The sequence below is a fragment of the Lepidochelys kempii genome, chromosome 9, assembly GCF_965140285.1.
Source record: "Lepidochelys kempii isolate rLepKem1 chromosome 9, rLepKem1.hap1, whole genome shotgun sequence".
Classification (NCBI taxonomy): Eukaryota; Metazoa; Chordata; order Testudines; family Cheloniidae; genus Lepidochelys; species Lepidochelys kempii.
In genome coordinates, this window is record NC_136388.1 from 31,711,460 (window position 1) to 31,732,709 (window position 21,250).

The window sequence follows — 21,250 nt, forward strand, 5'->3', positions numbered from 1 at the left end:
CCTGCAAACCCTAGAAGAGGAATTGAAGCCATTTGGGAGAATGAGTCCTTAACATAAACTTGAAGTGCCCAGCACGGCTCTCTAATGACGCTTGCGCTATAGATCTAGCTGAGGGGATGAGCCCAGTGCTGAATTAAAAGAAATATTACAAAAGCAAAGAAAGGGCAGTTAAAGCTCAGTGAAATTTTCCTGGTTTGCAGAAGCTTGTATTACTGCAATAGAAATACAGTCAGGTGAATAGAAGTCAGAAGCCAAGAGAATTTCTGCATTGCTGCATGGGAAAATTGGTTTTTCATTTTCTCTTTGGTGGCAGTTGTTCTTTGTGCCATTGTTCATATTTTTTTTCCTACTTCCTTCTTCTTTCTTCCATCAAGGGCACATTGATGCCATTCCTCAGGTCTTCCCGGAAATGAAAAGAAAAAGAGACTTAAAGTACTGAAAACTGGTTTCAGCTGGACAATACTTTTACATCTAGCAGTCTAAAGAGAGTCAGAAAACTGAGGAAGGGCTAGTAAAAGAATCATGTTACTTTATTTAGTCTTTAGTCTTTTTATTTTTTTCCTTCAAATGATGTTTGTCATTTTTTAAATATTTCTTCTTACTTTGTCCTTCCTTTTTTTGCATCCTCATTTTGGTCCTAGGAAATGTTTCCCACTCTTTCTCAGCCATTGATACCCCCAATTTCAAACATCTGAGAGGCTTTGATTAGCATTCAATATCGCAAATGTTAATCTGAGGCTTCTACAAACTAGCCAGTCCCATCCCCAGGATCATCCCTCATCCTCCCTTTTTAGCCAAGTTTAGCAAGCAGGGCAATCCTATTGCTTGCAGTTTGTTCAGAATGCACCGCTCATTTGCTCACTGGCTTGAGTAACTGTGATCATATTAAGCCTGCCCTGCATTTTTTACTATTTATGAAACAGTGGATTATTTTACATCGGCACTGCTATTTTTTAAAGCCCCTTACAATAAAGGGGCTGGCTACATTTGAAACCTCCTCACTAAGCCTCTCCAGATTAATATTTACACAGATGCACCACCTGCTTTTTGGGGATTCACCGTTCTCTCTTAGGCCAAGTGTGTGAGCTCCTATGCCCATGTGATTTCTCACTGAAGTCAATGGGACTCCCTGAGAGTCCACCCACCAAGATCACTTTACATGAGTGGGGCCTACATCCACTAGGCAGTCGTGTTTTCACCGGGGAGGATCCCAGGATCATTCCCCCTCAGTTAGTTGCAGCACATGTTTAAGAGAGAGTTTTCTTTTTTCCAGAGATGCTTTTGTACAGTCACCATTGGCCACTTATTTATCCCCAGTTTTCCTTTTTTCCCCTGTGTGGTCCCTTTGATTGATGTTTGTCTAACTTTAAGAGGCTACGTTATCAGTGAATTTTTCAATGTCTTCAATTGTTATACTGTGTTTACTTTATGATCAACAGCTCTAAGCACCTTAGTATGGGGCTTGGAAGGAAGAGAAGCTTTAAAAATAATTAGTGTTACCGTATATGAGTACATTTATATTCGTGATAAGACTGTTGCTCCTTCTCTCTCCTCATGACCTCCCACAGGCTGGGGAAACATAATTATTGCCACTCAGTTACAGTCACTGACCCAGTCATTCTGGGCAACAGCTTTTTCCCACCAAAGTGGTATTTTTAAGATGGGTTTTGCTGTTTGCCTTGTAATAAGCAGTGTGCAATGTGCAAGGCAAACAGACATGCAGAGGGCAAAATGGCCTTCATACTGCACTCCTTCAGCACCCACTGCTCAAAAATGCATTTGGGGGAGAAAAATTAACATTTTTCCTGCCTCTTTGGCCTATGTCACAGTTTCATTATTTCTATATTTTTATTATCTTATAATTGAGTAACAAACTTAGATAACTGTCAGTCTGACTGTGATCAGAGGTTGTTATACAGTTATCACTCTATATTAAACGGTCCAAGCAGATGGCAATGAAGTGTCTGGGATGTAGAGAGGGGAGGATTTGCTAAGATTTCTATCAAAGCAAAATTCTAGTTTGTTTGAAGAACATTATTGTAAAACATATCTTAGCATTTCTCTATTACAAAAAGCTTTTAACACAATCTAATTAGTTTTTGAGCAGGCTAATCCTGCCCTTTGACTACTGCAAGGTAGAAAATAGAAGTAGCTGATTCTGGCCTTTCTTTGCATTTCAGGAATTGTTGCAGTCCTTTTTTGTGGCGTCACACAGGCCCATTATACCTACAACAATCTGTCACCAGATTCCAAAATGAGAACTAAACAGGTAGAGTACAAAAATAACTGACTTTGTCTCTTCTGGTGCTGTAATGAATATATAGAGTTACTGCCAGCATACCTGGAAGGGTTTTCATTAATGCAAAGGAAAAGGCTTATGTCTTCATTACAGGAGAAGGATATTTGTAGAGATTTTGCCAGGAAAACATTAACAATCCTCTTGCTAGGCAAAAAAGTAATAATCTAGTCTTTGAGAGACCAGAAATATAAGATATCCATCTAGAAGATGAAAGATGTAGAGCTAGTAATAATTTACAGTAGCTTCCATCTAAAACTGTTGCAAAGCGTAGTAGGAAATCCAAAAGCTCTAGTGAGTAAAGCTATAACAGTTTTACAGACGGGGTTCATGTGGATTTTTTTTTTTTTGCAAAGGAGTTTTTGGGCCAGCCCTCAGTCTCCAGCATTGGCAGACTTCTTTCCCCTCATGAAATCTGTGGCCTAGTAAAGAACATCCCGGTGACTGCAAGGTTCCTTTTCAGTGAACAATTTGGGAGGCAAGAAAAGTCAGTTTTCTGTTTGTTTCTAGTAAAATGTTTGAGTCTTTCAATTGTATGTATTTTTGAGAACTTGGAGCTGCTTTCAGGAGTTGAGCCTTTGGGTCACGATTCACAAACACTCTGCAACACATCTGTCAAGGTTCCTCCCCCACTCTGAACGCTAGAGTACAGATGTGGGGACCTGTATGAAAACCTCCTAAGCTTATCTTTACCAGCTTAGGTCAAAAAGTTCCCCAAGGTACAAAGTATTCCACCCTTTGTCCTTGGATTGGCCGCTACCACCACCAAACAAATACTGGTTACTGGGGAAGAGCTGTTTGGAAACGTCTTTCCCCCCCAAATACTTCCCAAAACCTTGCACCCCACTTCCTAGACAAGGTTTGGTAAAAAGCCTCACCAATTTGCATAGGTGACTACAGACCCAAACCCTTGGATCTGAGAACAATGAAAAAGCGTTCAGTTTTCTTACAAGAAGACTTTTAATAGAAATAGGAGTAAATAGAAGTAAAGAAATCCCCTCTGTAAAATCAGGATAGTAGATACCTTACAGGGTAATTAGATTCAAAACATAGAGAATCCCTCTAGGCAAAAACTTAAGTTACAAAAAAGATACACAGACAGAAATAGTTATTCTATTCAGCACAATTCTTTTCTCAGCCATTTAAAGAAATCATAATCTAACACGTACCTAGCTAGATTACTTACTAAAAGTTCTAAGACTCCATTCCTGGTCTATCCCCGGCAAAGGCAGCATAAAGACAGACCCTTTTTTTCTCTCCCTCCTCCCAGCTTTTGAAAGTATCTTGTCTCCTCATTGGTCATTTTGGTCAGGTGCCAGCGAGGTTACGTTTAGCTTCTTAACCCTTTACAGGTGAGAGGAGTTTTCCTCTGGCCAGGAGGGATTTTAAAGGGGTTTACCTGTCCCTTTATATTTATGACAACATCAAAGAACAAATGTTAAACTGCCAAGTCCAGGACAGCTGTCACACACCTCAGTGAGGCCCAGCAAATCCCAGTACCCTTCAACCTTCTGTTCCTTCTCTCTGACAGTTTGACAGCAAGGAGCTTACACATCTGCTAGGACTCACTTCTGTACCATTTTGTTCTGGGGAAGTGAATAGTATTTTATAATGTGGATCTTTTGTATCCATTTTTGTCCATGAAAACTTATTACATTTTTTTTAAATAAATGGCTTAGAAAGAAGCCCATTCCCCTCAAGGTACTCTTCTTGTTTGCTTGCTTGACTGCTTTTCTGGAACAGTCTCCCTCATTTCAGCTTCCAGAGAACTCGCCAGACAACTACCTCTCTTCTTTCCAATCCCTCCTCAAATCACCCTTCTCTGCAAAGCCTTTAGAAGACAACCACTGCTAGACCCCTTCACCAGCTCCAACTCATACAGACAGATCGCTGACTATTTGTGTCTGTTCTATTTTGTCTTTGAACTATTTTGTAAACTAATTGGGGCAGGTACTCTGTTTTGTTTGTAAATCAGCAAGTACATTGCCATTTGATAAGTATTAATATGAGGTGATTGTTTTTTCTTGAGCTGCATTTTAAATTGTTTGTAAGAAAGTCAGTGGCTGAAGGGAAACCTCTCAACAAGCTCCAAGAGCTGAGCCAAGTATGAGGTTAGAAGATGACCTTCATGAATGGCTACAATGATGAATGTTTTAGGGCTTGTCTTCACTGCCGCATTAGCTTGAGCTATATACACTTGAGCTAACTCCCTCTCAAGCTATCCTAGCTCGACTGAGAGCAGTCACCCTGAAAAGTAATACTCGAGCTGCACGGAGTGTTTGTATTTAGCAGCACAGCATGATTTTACAGCAGCACAGAGTAGCTGCATCTCTACCCCATGACGAGCTCAAGCATCAGCAACACTCGAGCTTTATCCCATATCCTCTCACTGACCAGTTAGCTTGAGTTTAAAGCGCCTCTTAACTCAAGCAAAAGATTTGTGTGTGAGCACAGGAGCGGGGTTAGGGGGAACACTTGAATTATACTTTGAGCTAATATTGTAGTAAAGACAAGCCCTATTTGTGGCTGAAGGCTAGATACATGAGCTGTGACTGCAAGTTGCAATGAATTATGTGACCTCAGATGGACAACTCTCAAGTGGATCAACTCAGCTCCTTCTTAACCACCTCTGAAACTGCCTATAAGTCTAATTCACATCCAACTACAAAAGGCCTTTTGAATACTTCAGTGCAGAGTGAAGTAATTGGCCCATTGGGAGTCAGGATCACTCTTCAAAATTCTGTACCTTGAAACAAATCTCTTCCATGCCAAAGACGGTGTGCTCTGTTGCATCTGCTTGTCAAAACCAAGGGGACGTATCAAAGCCTTAAGGGTGTTTCAGCTGTGGCAGCCTTGGGCCTATGCTGCCTATAGCTCTCATGTCCAAACACCCCAAATAACTGACAGCTCTAAAAATAAATCTACCAACAAACAACCCACTCTCCCGGCATCCTGCAGTACTCCTTCCCCATCTATCAGCAGTTTGGCATCAGCACTGCACAATAACAAGGTATTTCCTCCAGCTCCCAGGTCTGCTGCTGTGCTTGTTGCACTCCTGATGTGCTGGGGAGACTCTGTACCCCCAGTAGCCTTCCTAATAACTTGTCAGCTGGGAAATATCATAGAGATGCAAAAATTGGGGGCAGGAATGGGACTGGATGAGGTTCTGCTCTTCTTACTATACATAAGGCTCTGGGGAACCTAGGGCTAACCCTGCTTGATAGCTTTGATGCAGTTCTCTTCTGGCCCAAGTGTTGATTCTGAAGTTGTAGCAGGATTTGTAGCACCTATCAGGATGAAGGCAAAGCACCTAATTGCCCTGGACTCCACTTCAGATTTCTCAAGACTTCCTGCTACTCCACCTTCATGCAAATCTGTTGTCAAAAATCAAATGCTATTCAGGTCAGTGGTACTGGCATATATGATGAGACGCTTCCAGACTATTCTCCAGCAAACTGTATTAGCAGTTTTGGCAATCCCTGCACAGCTAAGTGGAGACACAGAGGCGTCTCTCAGTGTGGTGTTCTGTCAATCAGAGCTTGACTGGTTGCATTGGAAGAGTTTTCTGCATCTTTCACCTTGATGTACAAACTGTAGCTTCAGTGTCTATGCCTGTGACTTCAGTGCTAAGAGGTCTTTTTTCTTATTGGGAGAAGTTGGAGGCGTCTCCACACACTGTTTGCCTCTGGAGAGTCATTAAGAACTCTCCTCCAAAGGATCTAAGTTTTAGCTCAAATCTCTGCTTTCCATTAAAGTGTTCTAAGAATAATATGATGGATAGTGATGTGGGTTTCTGATACCACTCTATCAGCCAGGTACATGGATAGCTAAATATCCGTTTGACCACTGGAAATATGTCCACAACTTCTCTGCCCCGTTTCCCTCGGGGTGGTAGAATTCAGGCATCTGAAATGTTGACGATACGTACAACAAGTATGATCAGAGATGGGGGGAGGGGAGAATATTTTGTCCCCTTGACCCTGTTATCCTCTCCTATATTTTTTTAATTCCCTCTTCTTTTCTTGTTTCCAACAATAAAAACAAATAATTTCCTAAGTTATTTTGTGCCCTCATATTCCTGCCATCAGCACTTTGAGCAATGTCCTTGAACCTTTAATAATACTGTGGGTTGAGCTTCTTGCATTGCTCAACATCACACCCTGTTCAGATGCTACAGATCTTCTGCCTGCCACTGTGGTGTTAGAGCAGGATGGGATGTGGTCCCAATAGCATCAACAGCAATCTGATGGTGCAAGGTGCCTCTAAACAGGTTAAAATATATTATAATGGAGCCTAGTTTGCAGAGTTTTTTTCCTGCTTTCTACTTGCATCCAGTTCTCAAAATGTAAAATTTTGAGCTAGTATCTGCCGGTGTCTGGTCTCTGAAGAGTTGCCTTAAGGCTTATTCAATCATAGCATGTCACTGTAGCTAGCTTTGGATTTCTTCTACTTCAAAAGGTCTGTGCAGTGCAACCATATGGAATTTTTAATACTGTTACTCAACGTTATTGTCTGTATGTTGCATTAAGCAGTGAATCAAAATATGGATTATTGATGTTACTGTGGCTAATGCTAGCTACAACCGGTCTTCCTTACACAGCCATGGTTCCACATGATATCTCTGTTTAGGTGGGGAAAAGACTGTAATTTGTCACTTTAATAGAAGTTTGAATCACTTCACTCATGGTTTTTAATCCTGAAGTCCTTACTTAGTTTTGACACAGTCATTATTCTGGCTTAATTCTGGGGGTCTGCAGACTATGTGTAAGGGTTCCGTGAAAGATTGTTGTTGCCACAGAACAGTGGTTTTTAACCTGTGGTCTGCGGACTCCTATAGGTCTGTAGTCTAAGTCCAAGATTTCCAAAGGGGTCCACACCTCCATTTGAAAATAGTAGGGGTCCGCAAATGAAAAAAGGTTGAAAACCACTGTTCTCGATGAAGCCAAATGGAGCTTTGCCAGAATAAGGACAGAGTAAAAACTGAGAAAGGACTAAAGGATTTGGCCCAGAATTGATTACTGTGGTTTAGGGGATGAATTTTAGTTTTGTTAGCAGTTGGAGATATTTGCTGTATCCTCAACCTGTACTGTAGATGCCTATTTAGATTGAGGATATTTGCTGTGTTATCCTCAACCTATACTGTCGATGCCTATTTTTTTACAAAAAAAAAAAAATTAAGGGACTGTGAAGAGTCTAAAGGGATCTGAATATCTTATGCAAAATATAGACATCCCTGGGGCTTCTCATTTTCTAGTAGTGAGAATTTAGCCAACACTTGTCATTTAGAAAAAAGGAAATTATCTAGTATAATATATTCCAACATGGGCACCCCATTACCTGAAAATGTGAGGGTAGAACAATAATTAGAGAAAGGTCATTCAAATTCACAGAGGATTTCAAAATTTGGTTTCATTCAGACTTGGTGGTGGGCTGCTCTGGAGCTGCAGACCCCAAAAAGCCCTGTGATTGCCAAGGAGCTGGGTGGGTGAGCTGGCAGAAAACCAGGCAGGTTTCAGTCAGAACCCAGCCTGGTTCCATCAGAACTGAGTCAAAATCAAACAGTCTTCTCAAAAGGTTTTATTAGAATTTTTCTGTAACAATAATTGTTTGAGCATTGGAGAGGATGACTGAGGATGGGTTAAGAGTGAAATATATAGGCCCCAATCTTCACTGGGATCTGTTATTCAATGGGATAAAGTGAAGACACTGAGGCCTGTGCTAGCAGATCGCAGTACAGGATTAAGGCCGTATACTGTAGTTTGGCTAAGAGATGACTAAAAAGGGTTATCGTAATTTTTTATGATTATGTGAAGAATAGAAACTTGAGTTGGCTGAAAACTTTCCATTAAAATATTTATTTTGATGGCAGTTGCTTGTTGATAAAAACAGGTTTCAGGTCTTTCAATTCCAGTGAAAACAAAACAAAAAAACTTTTCATCTAAATTTTTCACAATGGGGGAAAAGACCATTTCCTGACCAGTTCTCATAGAAATGCTACAAACTGACAGGGAATTGTTCAGGGTGACACAACTTAGGTTAGGAGTCATAAGTTGAAATTCAGAAACAGGTAATTTAGTATAAATATCAAGAAAATCTTTTGGACAGTATGATGTATTAAAATAGTCCAAAGAAAGTAATGGAAGGTTCATCCCTTAGGACAGTTTAAATCTAGAATGGACAAATTGCGGGGCAACATATTATAGGGAATATAGTGTGAGAGGAACTGGAATATCTAAGAGGTCTTTTCCATCTCCAATTTATACCATTCTATGATAAATTGTTTTTGAAAAGTTTGAGGGTATAGGCTAAACTAGTCAGAAGATAGAAGGGTTTGTTTTCCCATGGGAAAACTGACAAAAATTAAATTTGTAAGATGAAATGTGGAAGATGTAAAACAGCTGGAAAGTCCAACTCACAGAGGAAAATGGGAATATAAGCATCCAGGACTACAACTCCCATGAGGCATCATTTTGAAAATACTACTTTCTCCCTTTTTGGTGAGGGGAGGGGATGCGGCATAGGAATCCCTTGCCTTAGTGTATCATGGAAGATGTAGTCCAGCCAGAGAGAGTGGGCCATAGAGAAGAATGGAAGTTTAAGGCAACCAAGATTACAACACCCATGGTTACAATGTGGCACCATTTTGAATTGAAATGTATTGGGGGTTTTGGTATTTAAGCTAAATCAAAATGTTCTGCAGAGAACAGACACTTTAGGCAAAATAAATTATTTAGTTAAAACCCCAGTTTTCCATCAAATACTTCTGATGGAAAATTTTCGACCAGACCCCTTACCCCCCCAAAAAAATTTTCTCTCAGACTCTCATGGACAATAAACCACACAATGTTGATTGAACCCCGTCCTAACTATGCAATTTCCACTATTACATGCACAAATAATATAATGTGAATGCAATTGCACCTCACTGGACATTCAGATGCATGTTTCCCTAATATGCAGTCATGGAAATTGCATCTGTAAATCTGCCATGGAATTGCTTGAACAGATTGTGTGCACTATTGCACACATAACTTTAAAACAAAGTACACAGTGTTTAAGTTTTAATTAACTCTGAATTGGTGTGTTATATAAATTACTAACATTTAATTGAAATACATAGTTTTTGTTTGCAGTAGATCTTTTACTCCCTCCCATGTCAAAAATAAAAAATAAAATAAATTAATTAAACTAGACTACACTTACTGGGGGATCAACGAGCAGTGATCGATGCATCGGCAGTCGATTTAGCGGATCTAGTGAAGACCTGCTAAATCGACTGCAGATCGCTCTCCCATCGACTCCTGTACTCCACCTGAATGAGAAGTGCAAGGGCGTCTCCTGCCTAACGTGGACCCCCTGATAAGTAGATCTAAGTATGTTGACTTCAGCTATGTTATTCATGTAGCTGAAGTTGCATAACTGAGATCAATCTCCCCCCATAGTGTAGACCAGGCCTAAACCTTGCTCACCCCTGAACACACATACACACACACAAACTTCTTTGTTACTTTCCCCCATGTCTCTTTTGTTTTTCCTTTCCACCCTAAGCTCTTTATCCTTAGTTTCTCTTATGATGTGGTTCAAAAATTGTTTTCCAATTCCTTCAAATTCTTCTAATTTATTTTCTAATCCTAAAATTACCCTTTCATATGCAGCTGTTACTGCTGTATCTGCCCTCCCTCTCTTTTTCTCACACAGAGCCTTTCACTGCAGTGAAACCTACTAAGCAATGCACATGTATGATTAAGAGAATTCCATGATTTTAAATCATTTACTATGAAATATTATTGCTGAGTCTGGTCCTAAAAAAAAAGTCTATCTGCCCTTCTACACTCCCCCCCCCCCTAGTTTAAGCCAATCTTAATACTCATTACTGATCAAAACCAAGAGCTCTCTAGTTCACTTAATTCATAGAGTTATTCTTAGGCAATCTTGCTCCTTTGTTACAATATGACAGATTATTCACTATTCTTACATTTCTGATATTGGACTGTCAAGCTGCAGTACCCAGTGAAAAAGCAGTAAATTAAGGATGAAGTGGCAGCCTTAAATCTAAATTATTTCATTTTTATTGATTTTAAATCACTGTTAAAATTATGGTAGCAGATTTTTTTTAAAAAAAGTCTGCTCTCCGTTCTGGTTTGCACGATATACATTATTATTGGCTGTGAAAAGTCCCATGACTTTGCAGTAAAGTGTAGTACGCAACATAACAATGGAGGTATCTCTCACCATGATGTCATGCTGTGCTACAGACAGAACAATCATCACTTACCCTGACTAACAGGACACACAAGACAAATGGCCAGGGTAATTTTCCTCAGATATTGATACACAGGCAAAACACATCTCAGTTTCTTGGGTGAGAATTTCTCTATTAAAAGTTTGTACCTTCTAGATGTTAGTTACACTGTGTCCTTTATTCTCAGTTTCCTGCATCTACTCTCCATTCAGCTTTTATTAAAGGACCTATGTCATGTTTCAGTCATCTGTAGAAATGTGTACCAACATAGCTCTTGTCTTCGGAAACCAAGACTGTTACTTTAAATACTGTCTTAAGAAAAATAAGATCCCGAAAGTGTTGGTTAACATGGCTCAGGTTTGTTGTTTAATCCAATTATTTAAATACTCCTTTGAAAAATACATAATTTCACAATTTACTAATGGATTTGATTTATTTTTTTAATGTGAAGAATGTTTTCGGGTGGGATTTTTCAGAAGTGTTCTTCACTGTCTTAACTCTGGTTGCATTGATTTCAGTGGCAAAATTACCACTGACTTCAGCAGGAGCAGAGTTAGGCCAACGCTCAGTGCTTTTGCATATCCTACCTTTAGAGCTCAGTTTCTCTATTGCACCTACAATAGCAGTGTGGGGAGAGCTGGCAGCGACCTGGTCATGGATCTCTGATTGTATTCTGCCTGGTCCTGGAGTACAGTTTCCCCCTGTACCTTTAACTTACACTGCTGGTGGAAGAGGTACTGCCAACAGATAGTCAAGCATGGTGGAACCTCACCCATACCCCAAAATTCTGTTGTCATGTGAACTAGATTCTGCTCTTCGCTTGTGGTTGTTTTCTTTCATTTTTTGGGTCTGTAGCTAAGCATGATGATGTTAAGCAGGGAGGAGATGAGTCAGACTGTTGTGCTGAAAATGGTTTGAAGAGAGAGCAACAGATCACCTCAGGAGGGGGATACATGGGAAGGAAATGACTTGGATTAACATTTATGTTCTCAAAGGAACCCAGGCCAGCTCAGTTTCTTAGTGGGTTGGCATTGGCAGTCAGCTGATGTCATTTTCTATCTAACAGCCCTATATACTCCAGCTGTTAGCTGTCCCCCTATACTTCACAGAAAAGAGATTGTAGGCCAGGAGCTCATGCAATGCACATCTACAGAGTAGAGGACAAAGAAGCAGAGAATTTTGCTTTCTGACAGAATCAGGCACCATCAAGGACTAAGTGTTGGTAAGGAACCCTAAAATACATCTGCAACAGGGGAGAAGGTGTAAGGAAGTTACTGAAAAGGACAGAGAAGAAAACATAATTCAGTTTATAGGCCTGTATTCATTCCATTACTCTAATCTTTGTTTCTGCAGTCAGTTATGAAATAGTTAGATGTAGCAAGATTGTAAAGAGAGCCCTCTGAAGCTAGGTGTAATCCCCTTGCTCAAATGCATTACTAGTTAAACAGTTAACCATATATTTACACTGAACCTGCTAGCAAACCCCATTGGGAATGCCTACCACTTAGACAAAATCTTTTGTCCTGAATGTTAAACTACTGTATGTAAAAGATGTCATGTAAGCTCTGAAGCCGCACTTCATCTCTGAGATCTTACAGAAGCTAGACTTCAGAGTAAAGATAAAGAGCCGATCGCTGCAAAGACCCATGTGTGTAAATAACTTTATTCAGGTGAGTACTCTAAATGTGGTCAATGGGATTGCTTATATGAGTGAAGTGACGCTACAGGTTCATGCCAAAGGGAACCCACATGCCCATGGATCAAGAAAATGATTTTAATCTATGATCTGTAGACATGATTCTGTCTTGAGAATTTCAAATGTGCCATTGTCTTAACAAAGAGATAACCAGAGTATGGTGAATTTTTAAGCAAGATACCCTTAACTCATGTGCAATATAGCTCCAAATTGTAAAGATTTTAAGTTAAGTGAGAATCGGACTCAAGCCAGATAGTTTCTGTGTCATTGGTTTAGATTGCGGATGGTGCTGAGTTTCCTCCCTCCTTCCACAGTGACAGTTTGGTATGAAATATGTGACTCAGGATGCTTATAATCAGATTTATTTTAATTTAAAAAAATTCATTAAAATTCATTTAAAGATATAAAGCACCATGGGAAACTTACATATTTTTGTCTGCAAAAAAATGCTATCCAAACCACTATAATCCCTTGATGGATTTGAGACACGCAGCAAAATAGCATCAGTATGGCCCTCAGGCTTCACAGTGTTCCATCTAGAATTACATATTTGCTTTTGGAGCAAATCTAAGTTTAGCAGCAGCTTATCATTTAACAAGTGAAGTACGGTGCCAGTCATGTCCAGAGATACTGCAAGGAAAATTTGGTGAATCCAAAATATGGTTATAGAATAGTATCAGAAACTAACGTAAAGAAGACCATGCAATATCTTGGCAGAAATTTTTAAAAGCCCAATTTATGCCTAGGGGAGCCAGAAGCATGTTTAGCTCATTGTACTCTCACTGCAGCACTCTAATACCATGCTCCATCATTCCACTAAATTTTTCCTGTGTCTCAAGTTTTGATGAAGATTTCTCAGCGGGTCTTTACATTACAAAGAAGGATAAAACATTTTCTGTGTCTACTGGTCAAGGCTGTTTTCAACCCAAATTCTGGAGCAAAAATAAAATCAGAGGATTAACTGGAGGAGACCAAAAATTATGGGGTTCCCAAGCTAACATGTGAAATGAAAATGTGGTGGGTAAGAAAATGTTTGCTAACCTCTCTCTCTGCAGTAAATGTAATTACAAATGCATGTAACAAAGCAAACGTCCCAAATTTGTCAACACAGGATCATTGTGGAGAGGTATTTCCAGTAGGGATAAGGAGGTTTTAGTACCGTTATACAAGGCACTGATGAGACCTCACCTGGAATACTGTGTGCAGTTCTGGTCTCCCTTGTTTAAGAAGGATGAATTCAGGTACAGAGAAGGGCTACTAGGATGATCTGAGGAATGGAAAACTTGTCTTATGAAAGGAGACTCAAGGAGCTTGGCTTGTTTAGCCTAACTAAAAGAAGGTTGAGGGGAGATATGATTGCTCTCTATAAATATATCAGAGAGATAAATACTGGAGAGGGAAAGGAATTATTTAAGCTCAGTACCAATGTGGACACAAGAACAAATGGATATAAACTGGCCATCGGGAAGTTTAGACTAGAAATTAGATGAAGGTTTCTAACCATCAGAGGAGTGAAGTTTTGGCATAGCCTTTCAAGGGAAGCAGTGGGGGCAAAAGATATATCTGGCTTTAAGATTAAACTCGATAAGTTTATGGAGGAGATGGTATGATGGGATAACATGGTTTTGGTAATTAAATATTCATGGTAAATAGGTCCAATGGCCTGTGATGGGATATTAGTTGTGGTGGGATCCGAGTTACCCAGGAAAGAATTTTCTGTAGTATCTGGCTGATGAATCTTACCCATATGCTCAGGGTTTAGCTGATTGCCATATTTGGGGTAGGGAAGGAATTTTCCTCCAGGGCATATTGGAAGAGGCCCTGGAGGTTTTTCTCCTTCCTCTGTAGCATGGGGCACGGGTCACTTGCTGGAGGATTCTCTGCTCCTTGAAGTCTTTAAACTACGATTTGTGGACTTCAATAGCACAGATATAGGTGTGAGGTTTTTTGCAGGAGTGGGTGGGTGAGATTCTCTGGCCTGCGTTGTGCAGGATGTCAGACTAGATGATCATAATGGTCCCTTCTGACCTAAATATCTATGAATCTATGAATTGCCCACATTGTGGGGCATATGAAGTTGCACCAGCCCAGGGAGATACTCATGAAGGGTTTGGTTACAACAGAACAATGTAACTCTCAGATGCACAAAGGGAGGGAGCCTGATGCTCCTGCACAGAGCAGTTGAGTTTTATAGAGAGAGAATGTGGCCCTCGCTCCACCTCATTTAGGGTGTCTAACACCCATGCAGCACCAGGCGACAACAGCCCCTGTACACAGGAGAGTGCAGGAGCTGCAATTGTGACTGGCCTCTGTGCAAAGATCTTAAGAGCAGGGGAAGAAATGTTCCTTGTATCCCCAGCCTTGGCCCTCTACATTTGTGTAAGGGCCTGGTACAATCTTGCATGGCATTTTTAGGATGGTAGGCAGGCAAAGAATTTAGTGCTAGGCCCAGTGTCTGTACTGTGATGTGAAGATGTAAAGCACTGTATTCTTATTCAGAATAATACATTTCTGGACAATGTTTGCTGCCTTCTGTTGCACTACTGGATATTTTGGATCATTTACAGATAATTAGTTTACACTTCCACACAGAGTGACCACACAGATGCCAGGATTTATTGGTACACATAGTTCAGCTGTCTCTTGGCTTTCAACAAAATAGAGAGTCTAGTTAGGCTCAAGGAAGCTCTCCTTACAAGGAATGTGCTCTCTTGATTAGTAAGGCAGCATTCCACACAAAGCAAAAGGACCACACATGATCCTTGGAAATGACCAGTCTAACTGGCATCTGTTGTTGTGACTTGTCCCAGGAAGTTTTCCCAGGAGAGAGTGAAGTCTTAGGGATTACAAGATCTAAGAAGTTTCAGTAGAAATAATTGAACAGATTGTCAGGGAAGGCTTAAATAAATCAATTTTGTCTTCAAAACAAGAATATGACACGTAGCAGGTTCTGGCTAGCCTCTGTGAGAGTATGGGGCAGGAGGAGCATACCCTCCCAGCACAAGAGCCAGCCATACTCTCAGTTTCTGCGCCATATTGTGTATGATGGGGTTTTTGCTCCTGTCTCTGAAATACCTGGTATTGGCTATTGCTAGAGACAGGACAGTGAGGTAGAAGAAGTGCTGTCTGATCCAGTGCAGCAATTCTTCTGTCCTAAATGCATGTTAGAAATTATTGATAAGTACTCAGCATGACCCACTGCATAAATATGGTAAAACAGAAAGCAGTGTCCATAGGGCTGGCTACAGCATCCATTTCTCAACTATTATTAAAGGGGCTGTGTTGGTGAAGAACTTTCTATTGCTTCCTTCCACATACAGATTCAGCAAGAAGTCAGCTCCAGTAGACATTGGTCATACCTGGCTAAAGATTTGTTTTTCTATGACAAAAGGAGGGGCAGCAGCCAGGCCCCTTGACCTAGCCCATGAGCAAGATTGAGAGCAGCAAAGGCTGGAGTATAAGAGGGACTCAGGGAGTTCCCACGTGAGAGACTAGAGGTCAGGAAGGACAGTGTGCACACTTTAAAAATAAATAAGACTAGAAGTCAGTGAAGGGCTGAGGAAGAAGCCACTTTTGACAACAGAGATGGACGTATGATGGGATAACATGATTTTGGTAATTAATTGATCTTTAAATATTCATGGTAAATAGGCCTAATGGCCTGTGATGGGATGTTAGATGGGGTTGGATCTGAGTTACCCAGGAAAGAATTTTCTGTAGTATCTGGCTGGTGAATCTTGCCCATATGCTCAGGGTTTAGCTGATCGCCATATTTGGGGTCGGGAAGGAATTTTCCTCCAGGGCAGATTGGAAGAGGCCCTGGAGGTTTTTCGCCTTCCTCTGTAGCATGGGGCACGGGTCACTTGCTGGAGGATTCTCTTCTCCTTGAAGTCTTTAAACCACAATTTGAGGACTTCAATAGCTCAGACATAGGTGAGGTTTTTCGCAGGAGTGGGTGGGTGAGATTCTCTGGCCTGCGTTGTGCAGGAGGTCAGACTAGACGATCATAATGGTCCCTTCTGACCTTAGTATCTATGAATCTATATAAGTATCTTTGCAAGGGTTTCTGCAAATGGAACTATGTGCAGTTTTGCTCTTGCTTTAGCCCTCTTTGCTCAAGGTAAACAGGACTTGTGCACACTTTAAAAATAAATAAGTTGTATTAGGAGATAAATACTCTGAATCTGTGACACCAACTTCTCTCCCACAGGAAACTGACCCACTGCAAAGCCCTCAAACCTGCTACACTCAACAAAGGCACAGCAACTGTGTGACCGGGTAGTTTCCCAGCAGTCCAGCAAGCACTAAGGGAGGAAGGGAACACCCACCCACTATCCCCTTTGGAATTCCAGTCTAGATTCAGGCCCTGAAATTGAGCCAGCAGTCTGGGTTTGCTCCCCAAACTCTCCAGCTTTCACCTACTGAGACTACTACCTGCCCCCTGATAAAACAGCTCAATGGCTCTTTTTCTCTCTGGGACTGAAGAAGAATAAAATCTTTAAACAGGTACAAATAAGCCCAGTCTCAAAACAAAATGGGCCCACACTGAAGTTATTAACTGATTTTTAAAGATATTTTGGTGCCTAAAGGTGCAGCTAGATGCCTACTGGGATTTTCAAAAGCACCTAGGCACCTATCTCATATTGAAATGAATGGGAGTTGTGCCTACTGGGATTTTCAAAAGTGCCTCTGTGCCTATCTCTTCATTTCAATATGAAGTAGGCACCTAGGTGCTTTTGAAAATACCAGTAGGAGCCTATCTGCATCTGTAGGCACCTACAGATCTTTAAAAATCTGGCCCTTTGCCCCTGGAGAGAAGCAGTTCTCCAGTCCCAACACCTTCCCGTTGGGCTGTACTTTCTCTTATAGGCTCAGCTTACTTCATGGGAAGGTAATGAGCTCCAGCTGTTTTATTGGCCTACTGGTTAACATTCGCATCCCTGTACCAGAAATCTAGCTTGGAGATGAAGGACTTTTTAACCCAATCTCTATCCTACACCTCTTGGGAGCCTGTCATAGCATGACTGGTACCTTTAAGGAGAGATGGTGGCCAGCCACACCTGTAAGTTAATAATTAACTAACTGCTTCCAGGCTAAGGGGGCAAGACTAAAGAGGGTCAGGTGATAGCTTAATGGACAGTGGGCCTTATAAAAGGGCTGAGTGAGATTCACAGTTTTTTGGAACCGTGGGAATCAGGTGGATTCCAGTGGAAGGACTTGATGAAGGGAGTGTAGGAGGACAGGTACTCTAGGAGAAGTAGCCTGGGAGATGAGTGCTCAAGTCCAAACATAGGAAGTAGGGGGTACATCTACATAGCCTGTGGCAGTGGGCCTCCTGGCCTGGTCAACAGACTTGGGCTCGTGATAATGCTCTAAAAATAGCTACATAGACATTGCTTTGAAGTTGTGGTTTAGGCTAGAGGTCTGGCTTGTTTCCTAGTGAGGCTTTTTTCCACCAGCTGGGTAGCCATATACAAAGGTAACTGAGAAATGAGCTGGAAATGGGGCCCAAAAGGTGGAATGAAGAGAAGCGCCTGAAGGGCAGAAGAATCTTTGTTTGTCTGGGACCTTTTAGTTTGGACTCTTGCTACCCCAGAAGAGTCTACATCTGTTTGTGACTTGGCTGGAGGACTAACCCATAGGTCCTGCACCGTCTGATGTGTGGAGACTGGAAGAGACCCACCTCAAGGAGGTAAACTGAGGTAGGGAGTGCCAGCAACACTATACTTGGCCAGCAGGGGAATGCTATGGGGCAGCCATAACTGAGCCAGAAGGGTAGAGTACTTCTTCACAAACAGACTGTCATCATTTCTTCAACTGATGATTTGTCACAGGAATAGTATTTGTAATAACTATTTTCCTTAAAAATGGATTGAAATTAAGAAAATGAAAAACACTCAGGTTTTCTCCAGTTAATCTGTGTGTTTAACAGGAAAATCAGAAAATTGGAAATGTGACAAAATTCATTGTCTGACCAGATGTACCATAAAAATCTTAAACCTCTGCAGAATAGTATATTGCAATAAAGAAAACTAAAGCTGCTCAGTGTGTAGGTTTAACCAGGAGAATCATAACACCAAAAACTTCTATTTATTTAATTTTTGTACCAAGTCCTTCAATCTGAATTTCCCAGAAAAATCATTCATTATCTGACTGAGATTCCTGTTTATTTAGCCAGACTGAAAAATTGTTAATTTGTATTTTTAAAAAATTAAGAGCTTCAAAATTCTGCTGCAGATATGCCAAATATCTGTCTCCCAGTTTTGAGCTATGTGCTGCAAGACAGATGCTAAACAGCCAAGAAGCATTAATAAAGATAAATTGATATCAACAGGTATTCTGGTCATAGCATCCCACTAATTAGCTACATGAAAAAGAGTATTTTATTTTAGCACCACAGGTGGGGATACAGAATAGTAAGAAAACATTGTCTGAGTACAGCATTGCTTTTTGCATTGGAAATACAGTTCTCCTCTATTAGCAATAATAAAAATATTGAATGTCCCCTTACAGAAATCTATTCTGTTTCTACAGAGTGCACTTTAATCTGTTCTTTTCCTAAACCGCACCTGAGCTGTTTTAGTGATCGTGCATAGACCTAGTCTGACCTGAATCATTCCCATCAAGCCTGTCGCCTGCTTTCATCAATGCTTCTGAGGGATTGATCGTGCTAGTATCTCCTTTTTTGTTGTGAATCATAACATTTTATAATGTAGTATTTGGCACTACAAAAATTGGGTTTTAGGTCTCCGCTTAAAAGAAAGCGGATCTTGTTTTGCTCAGCACAGGAATCGGAAAGTTCATACGTTCAAAAGCTATTCTTACCATGAATAAATTCGCATTTGCTTCTAGCGTTCTCCATCTTGCTGAAAAGTACCAATTTTTGATGCTGGCAATATGAGGGATCATAATGTCATATGCAAACCAGTTTCCAAACTGCTTTATTAAAGGTTTGATGATTTATTTAAATGTTAAGCATTTTCTTTAAATATTAAGAAAACTTTTTGGATTGTTAAGATGATGGTTTACACTTTAGAGAAGGGTTGCAGATGCCAGCCATTGGCAAAAACATACCAATTGGAATGAAAAGCCATATGCCTAATTCTTGCTGGCATACAGAAACAGGCATAAAGAGATTCCAAATGGCATAATATATGCTATGAAAACTCTATTAATATACAAACTAGCCTCAAAATGGCTCCCTCCAATGATCTAGTGCTCTGTCAGGGGACTGCATGGAGACCATTGCTGGTCAGAGAACGGGTTCAGTGGCAGAGCATGCCATTTTACCCCATGCCATACCTCTTAATGTACCTCCCTGGCTTTTGTCACTAAGGGCCTGCAGTGACAGTGGCCAGAAAGGTCAGCCTGTGAGTGGCTAGCATACAACCATGCTCCCGGTTTTCAGGTGTGTGTTTATGCACAATGCCAGCATTGCTCCTTAATTCTGTAAAAAGTGAGAATTGCTTCTCTGTATGTGCGCTGAACAAACTCAGTGCCATTTCCCTTCCTCATTATCACTGCCTCCACTGAGGATCGGGGTGACAACATGAGGGAAAGCAAAAGAAAACAATGTCTGTTGCGCATGGTAATGAACCAGACACACAAAAAAGCACAATCCCTGAGCAGCAAAAAAAATCAGTTTAATCTAATCTGGGTCCACACATTATTATGCACTAATCATAGTCCTATGCTTTTTACATGGTGCCATTACAGGGCAGAGATAAGGCTGTTTTGGTGCCTTACCTCTGCATTTCTGTACTTTGACAATAGTCCTGGTCCTCTTCTGCTCAGATGTGTGGTGAGGATTACAGGTGTTTCAAGTCCCTCCTATAGTGGGGGCAGTGGTAGAGAACCCCAGCCCACTCACTCCACCACGCTGAGACCCAGGGCCCTAGGAGGGCAACAAAGGTGTCCTCCCTAGGTCACTTCCTCCCACTGCTTTCCTCTCTCAGCTTTCAGTCCCAAATAAGGTGAAAATATAACCAAACCATCAGCTCCACCAGGCTCAGTCCTCCTGCAGCTTCTGCAGCATCCTTGTCAGGAGCCTTTGGGGTAGGTCTGTCCTTCTGAGCTGGGTTGCTCCCTTTTCAACCTATTCTCCAGCTGGTGCATGCTCTGCAGAGCTGGAGGGGCAGGACTACGTGGGCCCAGTACAGTCCTTTAACCCCTTCTGATTCAGGGTGGGGTTTGTATGCTCCATCACAGTAGGATTTCTTTTAAGATTAACCTTAACTCTGAATTTCCTGGGTCTGTAATGCTTGTTTGGGGGGGTAATTACAGCTCCCCTATATCCTTTTTACCATTAAATTGATATTTATACAAACTTAACTCCAGACTTACAAACTTAACTTAGTTCTAATCAGGAAATTTAGAACGAAGGTAAGAAAATGATTTTATTTTAAATATGATACTTAGCAGTGTCCCTTTAATCATCAGATAGAGAAATTAAAGTCAAAGCCCAGTGAAGTGAATGGAAATACTCCCCTTGATTCTAATGAGATTCAGATCATACCCTAACTGGGCACATTACAAATAAACTGGTACAATTAAAAAAACAAAATAACACGATGCTTCGTTAAGGTTTAATTAAGTTCTACATTTACCTGTTTTCCACTTGATGCTTTGTTTGAAACACTGTCATCTTTTCATTACTGTGGTGTGTGACTTCAGCAGATGGATTATCAGTGAATGATCTGGTAACTGAATTAATCTCCAGAATTACAGTATCTATTTTGTCTCACGATATATGGTATGGTATTTTGTTTCACCAGAATGCAAGAAGGTTATTAAGTAAACCTTGTTTTAATTATGAGCATATGATTAATAGGGTCCTTTGTCATAGCTCTGCTTCTCCTAAAACTTTCAGGATTATGTCTCAGTTTGTTCGTAATTGCTCCTACTGTGGGCAGCATTGTGTTATGTGTAATAGCTTAGATGGACTTTTCTTGAATTATAAGAGGGATTTGAATTGTATTTTGTTTGTAAAGGATTTTCAAGTTTTTTCTCGCAAATA

General features: G+C 40.7%; 1 protein-coding gene across 1 annotated transcript in view; it reads left to right on the forward strand.

The window, feature by feature from the left end:
- SLC9A9 (solute carrier family 9 member A9) overlaps positions 1 to 21,250 on the forward strand; it is a 325,848-nt gene that overhangs the window by 149,259 nt on the left and 155,339 nt on the right. Inside the window, exon 9 of the mRNA XM_073359753.1 lies at positions 2,181 to 2,269. Within this exon, the coding sequence (XP_073215854.1) occupies positions 2,181 to 2,269 (89 nt within the window). The remainder of the gene's footprint in view (positions 1 to 2,180; positions 2,270 to 21,250) is intronic.